This window comes from Lepidochelys olivacea, assembly GCF_965140295.1.
Source record: "Lepidochelys olivacea isolate rLepOli2 genome assembly, chromosome: 2".
NCBI lineage: Eukaryota > Metazoa > Chordata > Testudines > Cheloniidae > Lepidochelys > Lepidochelys olivacea.
The window spans coordinates 270972895-270985591 of NC_140412.1; the positions used below are offsets into that span (position 1 = coordinate 270972895).

Below are 12697 nucleotides of genomic sequence, written 5' to 3' on the forward strand. Positions count from 1 at the left end.
CCAGGCTTGGCCTCGGTGCCCTGCCTCAGACATGACTGGGCGCAGCCAGCTGCCCATGGGCCAGGCCGGTTAGACACACGGCAGCATTGCTCGGCTGTGCTCAGTGTGGCCACTCCTGGCACTGGTTGAGGGGGGTGCCTGCAGGCCTGAGCCACCCCAGACAGTGACACCCCCACAGCAATAGGGAGCCATCAGGCCTGTGAGGAGCCTGTGCCCCCTGGCACCGGTTCCCTGGAGCCCCTCCCCTCCCTCCACACCACCCACCCCCGGCAACCAGTCCCCTGGAGCCTCTCCCCCCACAGCACCCTCCTGGAGCCTTCCCCTCCCTGTGGTGCCCACCCCATGGTTCCCATCCCCTCAGGGCACCTGTTCCTCATGGTGTCCCCCCCAGGCACCCAGCCCCAGGACTCTCCCCACACGGTGCCTGTCCTTGTGCCATGCTCTGTCCCACCTGAGAGGGGGCTGCAGTTCTCGCTGCCCTTGGGCTGCCCGTCACCCTGGCTGAGCAGCTCCCCATTGGCGCAGAAGGGTGAGAGCTGGCCGGCGCCGGCGATGGGCGTGGGGCGCTCATCCTCGTCGCTGGAGGGCGAGCTGGAGGGCTCCCACTCGGGCTGGTCCTCCGGGACCCCTGGCGCCTGGTGGTTCCGACCCGTCCGCAGTGGTTTCTGGCTGCTCCTCAGCTCCCCGGCGTTCTCCGGGTCTGTAGAGTTGGGGGCAGAGAGTGAGTGTTCCACAGAGCCAGGCTGGGGAGGAAGCACATCTGCTGGGGCTGGTGCAGGCAGGGCCATGGCTGCTGGCCGGGAGGAGCCAGCTGGGGGTCCAGTGCCAGGGCAGAGCCCCCTGTGCCCTGGGCGGGGCAAGGAGCCTGTGCTGGGAGACGGGTTTACTCCTGGGGAATTCTGCACCACTGCACACATGCCTAATTAATTAGCTGTGCACATTTTAAATTTTTTGCACAGAAAAAAGCTTCTGCCGAAATATTGCTGCAGTTCTGCCTTTTTCCCACCAGACGGTGCTGTGATGATAGAACAAAGCAGCAGCTCCTGGCCAGCTAGGGAAGAGAAAGAGCCTGCCTTTTTCGCTGCGCCTGTCAGGCCAGGTCAGGAGACAGGGGCAATGGGGAAACAGACAACGTGGGGTGCTGTGGGGGGTTAGACAGGGGCTCATAAGGGCTAGTGGGAGAGGACAGACTGGGGCGGCAGCTGAATGGGAGTGGAGGTGCAGGGCCACAGGGGGGGAAGGAGGTGCAGGGCCACATGGTGATGGGGGAGAGGGTGCAGAGCTATACAGGGACAGGGAAAAGGCTGGGTGGGGCACAGAGACACATGGGAATGGGGGATGGGATACAGGGAAACATGGAGACACGGGGAGGGTGGACAGGGACACATTGGGACCAGGGAGTGGCTGGGTGGGGGCACAGAGACATGTGGATGGTGGAGGGGGCACAGAGACATCTCGGGACAGAAGGAGGGGGTGCAGGGCCACATGGGGATGGGGGGGAGTGGGTGTCTGTATGGGGGTGGAGGGACACACGTGGACAGGTGGTGCAAGGACACATGGAGGTATAGGGACACATGGGAACAGGGGCAGATGTGCCTGACTGAATGGGAGAGGCTAAGGGTCAGCCAGGGTCTGCATGAGGGAAGCTCCCTACAATCCCCTCCCCGCAAAACCTGTTCCATACTTTTCTCACCCACACCCAACAACCCTCCAAGTTGACACACAGGCTCCTTCCCAGCTATTTGCTTCCCTCTCCGTCAGCTCCTCCGTTACCCGACTCCCCTCCAGCCTTTGCACTGCTTCTGGGGGTGCGGGAAATACGGTTCTGTACCGTAGGTTAAATGAATTCTTATTCACAGTTCTGTAGTAATATGCCTACTAAGGAATCTATTTGTCAAAAAACATTTCCTGAATCTTCATTCTTGTCTGTATTGTTACAGACTTACTTGCTGGTGGGTATTTTGAAATAAATGACCAAAAATAATTGAAACTGGTGTGATAATACTGTGTTATTCTGACAAATAAAATATGCAGAATTTTAAAATATTGCACACAGAATTTTTAATTTTCTGTTGCAGAATTTTTATTTTTTTGGCACAGAATTCCCCCAGGAGTAGGGGCTGGCATCCTGGGTGGAGACACTGACCCTGCGCTGGGAGAGGGGCTGGTGCCCTGGGCAGGGCACAAAGCCTATGCTGGGGGAGGCCCCTGGCCCCTCGAGCTTGCTGCCCCCCCCCCGCCACTCACCCTTGTCTGTGCGCCGGCGGAAGGAGAGTTTGCGGCGCCGCAACCGGTTGAAGCTGCTGTCCAGCTCGGTGCTTCCAGGAGAGCCGGGGATCATGTTGGTCTGCAACAAAGGGGAGCGGTGAGCCGGGCTGGGAACTGGGGAGGGGGCAGGTGGGGGAGAAGGGGAAATGGATACACTGGTGGTTAGGTGGGTTGGGGCGCTGCTAGGTGGGGGACAGGTTGGTGGATGGCACAGTGGGTGGGTGGGTGAATACACTGGTGGTTAGTTGAGGGCAGGGTTGATGGCTGGGTGGGGATGGACTGGGGTCAGGGGCAGGCGGGGTTCTCCCCCTCAGCCTGGCAGAGAGCCCACAGAGGCCCCCCCAGACTGGCAAAGTCCCCCGGAGCTCCCCCCAAGCCTGGCTGAGTGCCCCCAAAGGTCTCCCTCCCACAGCCTATCTGAGTGACCCCGGAGCTCCCCCCAGCCTGGCTGATCACCCCCAAAACTCTCCTCCCTGGCCTGGTGCCCCCAGAACTCTCCCCACCCCGGCCCTGGCTGAGCACCCCTGGAGCTCTCCCCCCCCCGGCCCGTCACCCCCAACCCCTCCCCCCCCGGCTCTCACGTCGCGCAAGTTGAAGGTGATTTCCAGGCTGGCCCAGAAGCGGTCCGAGAACTCGGGGTACATGTCCAGCACCTCCAGCAGCTCCTCCCGCTGGATCTTGTGCAGGTCACAGTAAGTCAGAGCCCGCACGTCCGCATTGGACTTGCCCGGCCGCGCATACAGGTTCAGCGGCTCCCCGAAGATGTCGTTCTTCCCTGGGGGCAGCACGGCAGGGTCAGCGCAGGTCTCCCCCAGGGAATGGGCTGTGGGGCACATGCCAGGGTGGGCTGGGCAGGATGGGGGGGCACACAGCAGGGGTGAGCTGTTAGGTTCTCCTGGGCGCCAGGCTGGGGGCCATGCCATGGGGTGACATGAGGGACAGAGGGCCCCGACCTGGCTGGCAGTGCCCACCCCCTTGGCTGGCAGGGCCCATGCCCCCCCTGGTTGACAGTGCCCCCCCCATCTGGCAACATCCACTGACCCCCTGCAGCTCCCGCCGCCCCCCCCAGTCTGGCATCGCCCATCTGGCAGCCTCCCCCCACCTGTCAGTGCCCACCCCTTGGTCAGCAGCGCCCACCCCCCTCGCCACGCAGCCCCCCAAACCTAGCAGCGCCCGCCCCTCACCAAGGATGGCCACCACCATGTCGCGGCGCAGGATCTCGATGGAGCCGCGGGAGATGAAGTAGAGCGCGGTGAGCACGTCGCCGGCGTGCACCAGCGTGTCACCGGGTGGGGCGTGCGTGGTCTTGAACTTCATGGCCAGGGCGCGCAGGCAGCCCTTGCTGGCCCCCTGGAAGGGCCGGCAGCTCTGCAGGAGGCTGCGGTTCAGGTGCAGGCAGATGTCGGCCTGCAGGCACTCAGGGAAGCCCTTCAGCACCTGCGGGCGGGCGGGAGAGACCCTGTCACTGGGGAGGGCACCGCACAGCGGGGGCAGGGAGCGCAGGGCCCGGCCGTGGGCACAAGGGGGTGTTGGCACAGACGGCTGTGCCCATGGCCGTGTGCTGGTCTACATGGGCAATTTGGCTCGGTGCGTGTGTCTCTGGGTCTGTGTGTGAGTGTGTGCAGGTGTACACATTTGTGGGGGTGGGCACGCGCATGTGTCTGGGCGTGGGTGTGGGCCTCTCTGGCTGTGCAGGGGGGTGTCTCTGTGTGCGCGTACACGCCCGCAGATGTGGGGGGCTCTGCATGGCCACTGCACCTCAGTGCCCAGGGCGCTGCACCAGACCCTGGGGATGGGCAGAGGGAGATGGCCCGGTTTGCGGGCGTTTTGCAGAGCGAGTGCCCCTCTGCCCAAGGTGCTGTTTGCTGCCAGTCACCCGGCTCTGGGGTGTCCAGAGATGGGCACAAACCCTCACGCTGGGGAAAGAGCCTCCATGCCTGGGGCTGGCGTGAGGGGGCCTGGGTGCTGTGCCCAGGGTGGGGTGCTGCGCTCATGCCGTGCCCAAGGTGCAGGACCAGGTGTGAAGTGGGGTTTTCCCCTTGTGATGGTGTACGTGAGCCTGTGTGCATCTAACTGTTCTGCATGAATACTGGGTGTGCCTCAGTTTCCCTGTGTATTGCACCATAGCCTAGGTGGTGGGGATAAGGGTGTGTGGCAGGGGTGGGCTGTTCTCCTGGGCATTATTGACATGAACTGTGACCATATAAATCATTGTTGCAACCACTGGTATATATTTGCAGCAAATATTGTACAAAGGTTCTCGTGTGAGGTGTCTATGGAGAGATATTGGTTTGCTGGTTAGGATGACGCTGTCTGTCTGTGTGTAGCATTTTGTAGCTGAAGTTATGAATATTGGCTCTGTCCTTGTCTCTCAATGTGTCTGATTCTAAGTAGCCTCAGTGACGCATCTGGTCAGGTTCTTAAGAAAGGACTCTTCTCAGTGAGTGCCTGCGATGTTATTGACATGAACTGGGACCGTATAGATCACTGTTGCAACCAAAGTCCTGTCGTGGCACCAAATCTCGTACAAAGGGGGTCAAATGAGGTGTCTCAGACAAGGTGATGGTGGGCTGGTTAGGATGATGCTGTCTGTGTGTGGGTATCATTTTTGTAGTTGAAGTTATGAATATTGGCTCTATCCTGTCTGTAGTTCAAACGTGTACTGTGCTTCTGGGTGACACCCCAGACAGGTTGGTGTCAGCTCTGCCCAGCCTGCTGGGTGGCCCATTAGGGACCATCAGCGATACAACTGACCCATTGCGAGAAGGCAGACACGCTTTGCAATTCAGCAAAGTATGCAGGGACTTGCCCATGTGACTCCAAACTCCATTTTGCTGTAATTTTCCACAATAAGAACACAGAGGGGTTCTTACACCTGGAAAAGTCTATAAAAGGCTGATGCCTCATCTCCATCTTGTCTTCAGTCCTGCTTCCTACCTCTGGAGGGACATGGCTACAAATGGAAGCTTTGAACAAAGGACAGAATGACCCATCCCAGCTGGGGATGTTCTCCAGAGACTTGATTTGAACCTGCAGTTTATTCCATCACTGCTACAAGCCTGAACCAAGAACTTCACCATTGCTGTGTGTCATAGATTCCATTGAACCCATTCTAGCTCTCGTCTCTATCTTTTTCCTTTTATGAATAAACCTTTAGATTTTAGATTCTAAGGATTGGCAACAGCGTGATTTGTGGGTAAGATCTGACTTGTGTATTGACTGGGGTCTGGGGCTTGGTCCTTTGGGATGAGGAGAACCTTTCTTATTTTACTGGGGGGTTGGTTTTCATAACCATTCGTCCCCATAACGAGTGGCACTGGTGGTGATACTGGGAAACTGGGGTGTCTGAGGGAATTGCTTGTGTGACTTGTGGTTAGCCAGTGGGGTGAGACCAAAGTCCTCTCTGTTTGGCTGGTTCGATTTGCCTTGGTGTGCACAGAAACCCCAGCCTTGGGCTGTAACTGCCCTGCTTTAAGCAATTTGTCCTGATTTGGCACTCTCCGTTGGGTCCCACCAGAACCAGCATCGTTACAGTGCCCAATCAAGAAACACTTAACACACAATGGACTTTGGGAGACGCCAATTTACATCTGAGCTTTCCTGAGAACATTCAAACTAACATGTAAACACTGGCCTCCCGGCCTGCAAAACCGGACTCATGCATGGACATGTGACTTGCCCATGTGACTCCAGACTCCATCTTGTTGCTGTGATTTTGCACAGCAGAACAAAGGGGTTTCCGCTCACAAAAGAAAGAATATAAAAGGCCCTGGAAACCCCTCCATCTTGTCTTCAGTCCTGCTTCTGACCTCTGGAGGAACTTTGCTACAAACTGAAGCTCTGAATCAAGGACTGAATGACCAATCCCAGCTGGGGATGTTCTTCAGAGACTTGATTTGTGCCAGCAGTTTATTCCTAAACTAAAATTTATTTATTTATTATTATCACTGCTACAAGCCTGAACCAAGAACTTTGCCATGACTGGATGTCATTGATTCCATTGAACCCATTCTAGCTCTCATCTATATTGCTTTCTTTTTATGAATAAACCTTTATATTTTAGATTATAAAGGATTGGCAACAGCGTGATTTGTGGGTAAGATCTAACTGGTATATTGACCTGGGTCTGGGGCTTGGTCCTTGGTCAGAAGAATCTTTTTTCTTTTACTGGGGTATTGGTTTTCATAATCCTTCATCCCCGTAAGAAGTGGCTGCTGGTGATGATACTGGGAAACTGGAGTACGGCTTGTAAAAGTGTACCTGGAAAAGATAACTGTGATTTGCTGGAAATAGCTCAGGGTAGCGGGAAGAGCAGCAGTTTATCTGTGGGAAGTGGCAAGGTGCTCGGTAAGGAAAGTCTGGATGAGCCTAGGCAGCCTTGTGAGCTGATGGCTGTGTCTAGTCAGCAGGGTGGGAAGGCGAGGAGAGTGGAAGATGAGTGTCCCTGGACCTTACCTGTGAGCTGGGTGGAGAATTGTGACAGGGAAGGAAACGTGCCTGTGTCTGTCAGGGGTATTGACTTGCCTATGGAGGGAGCTACCCTGGTCTCCAAGTAGTTGTCTGTGAACAGACCTGTGTGCTGGGACAAGGGGAATGAGATCCCAAGCTGTGTGTCTGGGAAAGGAGAAAGTGTGTCCGGCTCTTCTTTGTCTGTGGAGCAGACAGAAGGGGCCTTTCAGCCAGGGATGGTTGAGGGTCGTGCAGTTGTCTCAGAGCTGGTTCTGGATTCAGCTAAAGCCCAGGAAGGGAAGGGTCCTAAGTTTGTGTCTGCTCGGGAGAATGGCCCTGTAACTAGGTCGCATCCAGTTAGTGTCATGGCAAAATCCCAGAAACTAGAAAATTCTGGTACTTGTATTTTGTCTGTTGCTAGTGTGTGTCTAGAAAAGGGTGTAGCAACTCTGTCTAATCAGGGTGAGATCCTAGCCAGGGCACAAGGAGAGCAGAAAGGTGATTTAATTGTTACCTACTGACAGTTTGAAAACTTGTAGCAAAAAGGAAAAGATTCCTGAACTTATGTGTGGCAAAGGGAAGGAGAACGCTTCCAACCTTTTATCTAGGAAGTCTGTAAGTTTGCCTGAAAGGGGACTGTGCAGGAATTCGCCTGATGAGCCAAAGGTGATCCTGGATGTCAGTAAGACCTAGAGCTGTTGCTCAGGAAAGTGTTCCTTTAGAGCAGTGGTTCCCAAACTCGGGTTTGCAAAATGTTACAGGAGGTTCTCAGGGAAAAAATTCCTTAATGGTGGGCAGAGCTGTCCCTAGGGGACTTCCAAGAGCTAAGCAGATCAAAGCAAGCATATCTATCACACTGAGGAGATTTAAACTTCAAGACTCCTTATAAGAAATGGAAAGGGAGGTGGACATTTTTTTGCTGTTTTTAAAATTAAATAGGCAGCTAGTCTTGTTTTTTAAATTATTACGAAGAACAAGTTTAAGCTTTGTTTGTTTGTCTGGACTGCTCAAGCCCTGGATGCTTGTGTAGGAGGAACTCTTTGAGTTGGCTTCTTAAATCCCTTCATGCGGTTTCACATCTGATACTCCTGGATGAAACCTAGGAGCCTTGTCTTATAACAGGCTTATTCAAAGTGATACAAGCTCCGAAGGTGAGATCTGGTAAGAGTGTTGCCGTTTTCACTATGTAAGAAAATTAATACTGTAATTATTAATAATAGTGTGTAATAAGCATGTCATAAAAACAACAGTAATATTTCCAAGATCACTGCTTTTATAATTTATGCTGAGGTAAGGGAGGAAATCCCTGGAAATATTCATTTTTAAGAGGGGGTTTGCGAGACTTGACATTTTAGTGAAAGGGGTTCGCAGGTAAAGTTTGGGAACCACTGCTTTAGAGCAAGCCCTTGGTGAAGAGGGTAAGGGCAGAATTTCTGAGAGGAGTGAATTGTTACTTAAATAAGTTCCTGGGAAAAGGAATTCTCTTGGTAATCCGTGCAAGTAGTTTGCTGTAGCTGAAGGACGTGGAAGTGATTTAATCAAGGAAATTTCAGTTCCTAACAGCCAAAATTTTTCTGTGGTGATGGAATCCACATATTTTCCTTTTGAAAGATCCAGTGTGGGTAGCTTTGAGGTCTCCGGTGGAGTAAAAGCTGTTAAGGAATTTAAACAGCTCTATGACCAAGTGGTTCTGTTTGGCCAGCTTGTTGGGAAGACAATGGCGTTGGAACGAACAGGAATGTGTCTGGGCTAATTCTTTAAGTGAGCAGGTGCTTCAGGGCCTGCAGTTGGTGAACACACCTTGCCAGCAAAGCAATTCCTGTGAGCAGGAAATTTCCATTTTCAATCTTCTAGGAAAACGTGGGGGGGAGGGAAAGACCGCTCCTGCTGAAGGGAAGAATTGAGTGTCCAGCCTTGAAACTGGTAGCTGCTGAGAAGTTAAAAGCTCCTGTCTGTGTTGATACAAATCGCCTGACTGATTGGGGGGAGAAAGACTCGCTAATAGCTGTTAGCACAGAGAGCACGCCCAATCAGCCAGTGAATTCTGTTACGCAAAAGCAATTAGGGTTTGATCCTTCAGGACAAGGAGGAAAAAGAGAACTTGATTTTGCAAGTTTGATTTTGCCAGTGGGAGAACACTTCATTCGATAACAGATCTGGAAGTAGCTATACTTGAACAAAAAAAACCTTCAGAAACAGACTTCAAAGACAGGTTTCAGAGTAACAGCCGTGTTAGTCTGTATTCGCAAAAAGAAAAGGAGTACTTGTGCAAATAAATTGGTTAGACTTCAAAGAGAAACAGCAGAACTAAAATTCATTTGCAAATTTAACACCATTAATTTGGGCTTGAACAGGGACTGAGAATGGCTGGCTCATTACAGAAGCAGCTTTGCCTCTCCTGGAATTGACACCTCATCTATTGTTGGGAGTGGACCACATCCACCCTGATCGAATTGGCCCTGTCAACACTGGTTCTCCACTTGTGAGGTAGCTCCCTTCTCTTCATGTGTCAGTATATTTATGTCTGCGTCTGTAATTTTCACTCCATGCATCTGAAGAAGTGGGGTTTTTACCCATGAAAGCTTAAGTTCAAATAAATCTGTTAGTCTTTAAGGTGCCACCGGACTCCTTGTTGTTTTTGTGGATACAGACCAACACTTGATTTTGCAAAGGGAAGTCATAGGTTGACCCTAAGAGGTCCAAACCCCAATAGCGTTGAGCCAAAGGTGTGGCATGACAAACATGATCGTAGATGGACACTTGCGATGGATTTGTTGTTGTTGCTCATGGTAATTCTTGTAACTAATGTGTTGCTATTACCAAGAACTGTAAAAATGTCCAATGTGTCTAATCTTTTGAAAAAACCCTTGAACATGTTAAGAGTGACACATGAGATCAACTTTGTGTTAAACGGCCTGGTAATACTGACATTCCAAGCCTGACTGGCTATGTGAAAAGGGAAACTGAGGCACACTACCCTATTGCTTTCACGGCTAACTGCCAAGATTCCTGTACTATGGACAACATTAATATCTACATTGACTTGATGTTAATTGGGTTCCACACATTTGCCAGAGCTTGTATGGATAAAGTAGCTACGTTCTTTAGCTCTTGGCAAGATCACGAGACCTACAGGAACCATGCTGCAAGGGCAGATCCAATCCACTATTGTTCTAACCAAGTTTTACCTGGGGTCTGTAAAGAGATTCAATCATGTTATTGACCAGGACTTTGATAAACCATTTCTGTTATAGACTAATACGGCTTCTAACCCAGTACAAGCTGTAGTGAGACAGAACCCAGGATGGGGAGCTCTTGGGATGCAGTCAGAGATGTTTGTGTCATCTCCTCCTGCATCAATTTTCCATTGGGGGTGTGATGTTACGAGTGTAATATAATATCTCATTGAAAGGTGACCGGACCAGAAAGAGTTAATGAACTCCCAGACTGACCTGACCCAGGGCCGAACTTTAAAGAGGGGTTAGGAAGAGATGGCAATGAACAGAGCTGTGAAATGCAGCCGGCATTGTTAGAGGTAGAAGGGGAGATGTTTGTTCAGGTCTTGTGAGGTCAGCAAACAAGTCTTGTCTATCACTATGGCTTTAATTCAAAGATCAGAAAAGGAATATTAACATTTAGGAAGACACTGGAGTGAAATCGTATTATTGTCTGTATGTCTCTCTGAAGGTTGCGGTAACCAGTATCTGAACTGCTCAATGGATAAATGACCCTGTGCTAATTGCCAGGATGTTTGGGAGAAGGAAAGTGAAGCTGATTGTTTCTTCAGGCCAAAAGGCTGCTGGAAATGTATAAAGACCTTGGGACACGATCCTTCTTCATCTCAGATCTGCTTTGGGTTTCAAGAGGAGGAAACTTTGAGCCATAAGGATTGAGATCCCCAGTCGCTGACTGGAGTCACCCTGAACATGGACATTGGACTATAACCTCTGGACTATTTCTAAAAGGACTTTTGGCCACTACAAACTCATCTCTGCTACGTATATGACCTCAAGAATTGAACTCAAGTCTGTCTGTATAATGATCTTTTAACCAACACACTCTCTCTTATTTTTTAATACATTTTAGTTTAGTTAATAAGAATTGGCTATAAGCGTGTATGTGGGGTAAGATCTGAGTTATCATTTGATCTGGGTCTGGGGCTTGGTCCTTTGGGGTCAGGAGAACCTTTTCTTTTATATGATGAAATAAGATTTTCAGAGTTTATCATCCTATGTTTGACAGGTGTGTCTGAATGGAGGCCTGGGGCTGGATACTTTAAGGGAACTGTGTTGTTTGGACGTTTGAGTAACCAGGGAGGTGCTGTAGAAGCTGTTTTGGGCTGGCTGGGTAAGTATTGGAATATCCACCAGCGTTGGGGTTTGTCTGCCCCCGTCTGTTTGCAGATCACCCTCACTGAGTGACCTCAGCGGGCTCCCACGGGCATCGTCACACCGCGGGGGGCGTCGGGGAGCCGGCCGTGCTGAGTGCGGGGGCGGTGCTGCGCGCTCACCGCGTTCATGTCGATGCCGTTGGTGTAGGACCAGGCGTGCTGGAAATACTCCTCCAGCCGCTGGCGCAGCGGGTTGGGGATCTGGTGGAAGCGGATGAACTCGCGGACACGTAGCATCTGGGTGTGGTAACGCGCGGTGCCCGAGTAGAGGCGCTGGATGATGGCCGAGACGTTGCCAAAGATGCTGGCGTACATCAGGGCTGGAGGCAGAGAGGCAGCAGTGAGCATGCGGACGCACACACACGCACACACAAATACGCAGCCCCCTTCCCCGCCACACCTCCCAGCAGGCGCCCCTGGGGCAGGTGGTCTGGGACAGGCGCGGGGCAGGCAGGGGACAGGTACAGGGTGGGCACAGGTGTGGGACAGGCAGGGGGTGGGCATGGGTGAGGCAGGGGGTGGGAAGTGGCAGCCAGAGGAGAGGCGTGGGGTGGGCAGGGGGCAGGCAGGAGGTGGGTGTGGGTCAGGCAGGGGGCAGGTGTGAGGCAGGCACATGTCAGGCGGGGTCAGGTGTGGGGCAGGCAGGGAGCGGGTAAGGGTCAGGCAGGGGTCAGGTGTGGGGCAGTTGCAGGCAGGGGGCGGGTAGGGGACCGGTGTGGGGGAGATGCAGGCAGGAGGCGGGCACAGGCAGGGGATGGCAGGCACAGGCAAGGGCCTGGCAGACAGGGGGCGGGTAGGGGTCAGGTGTGGGAAGGGCGCAGGCAGGGTGCAGTAGGGGTGGGCGGGCAGGCGGGCGCAGGCAAGGGGCGGGCAGACAGGGGGCGGGCGGGCAGGGTGCAGCAGGGGTGGGCGGGTGGGCGCAGGCAAGGGGCCGGCGGGCGGGCGCAGGCAGGGGGTGGGCAGGCAGGGGACGGGCGGGCAGGGTGCAGCAGGGGTGGGCGGGCAGGGTGCAGCAGGGGTGGGCAGGCGCAGGCAAGGGGCGGGCGGGCGGGCGCAGGCAGGGGGTGGGCAGGCAGGGTGCAGCAGGGGTGGGCAGGCGCAGGCAAGGGGCGGGGGGGCGCAGGCAGGCAGGGGCAGGCCCCGCCCCGTTCGCACTCACAGCCGATGAGCATGACGCAGATGGAGAAGATCTTCTCGGAGTTGGTGTTGGGGGAGACGTTGCCGAAGCCCACGCTGGTCAGGCTGCTGAAGGTGAAGTAGAGCGCCGTGACGTACTTGTCCTTGATGCTGGGCCCCTGCAGCGGGGCGCTCTCGTTCAGGGGCTTGCGGATCTGGTCGCCCAGCGAGTGCAGCCAGCCGATGCTCTGCCGCTCCATGTTGCCGATGGCGTACCAGATGCAGGCCAGCCAGTGGGCGATGAGGGCGAAGGTGCACATGAGCAGGAAGAGCACGGCCGCCCCGTACTCCGAGTAGCGGTCCAGCTTACGGGCCACGCGCACCAGGCGGAGCAGCCGGGCCGTCTTCAGCAGCCCGATCAGCGTCGTGGTCTGAGGGCAAAGGGGCAGAGCCGAGAGCAGCGGGGGTCAAAGC

At 53.9% G+C, this 12697-nt stretch overlaps 1 protein-coding gene across 14 annotated transcripts in view; it reads right to left on the reverse strand.

Moving 5' to 3' along the window:
- The window catches only part of KCNH2 (potassium voltage-gated channel subfamily H member 2), a 105558-nt gene that overhangs the window by 4127 nt on the left and 88734 nt on the right, over nucleotides 1-12697 (reverse strand). For all 14 annotated transcript variants that reach the window (XM_084620856.1, XM_084620860.1, XM_084620857.1 and 11 more), the window contains 6 exons: nucleotides 12267-12654; nucleotides 11228-11427; nucleotides 3453-3705; nucleotides 2850-3043; nucleotides 2248-2347; nucleotides 452-700 (listed from right to left, as the gene is read on the reverse strand). In XM_084620856.1, the coding sequence (XP_084476982.1) occupies nucleotides 452-700; nucleotides 2248-2347; nucleotides 2850-3043; nucleotides 3453-3705; nucleotides 11228-11427; nucleotides 12267-12654 (1384 nt within the window). The remainder of the gene's footprint in view (nucleotides 1-451; nucleotides 701-2247; nucleotides 2348-2849; nucleotides 3044-3452; nucleotides 3706-11227; nucleotides 11428-12266; nucleotides 12655-12697) is intronic.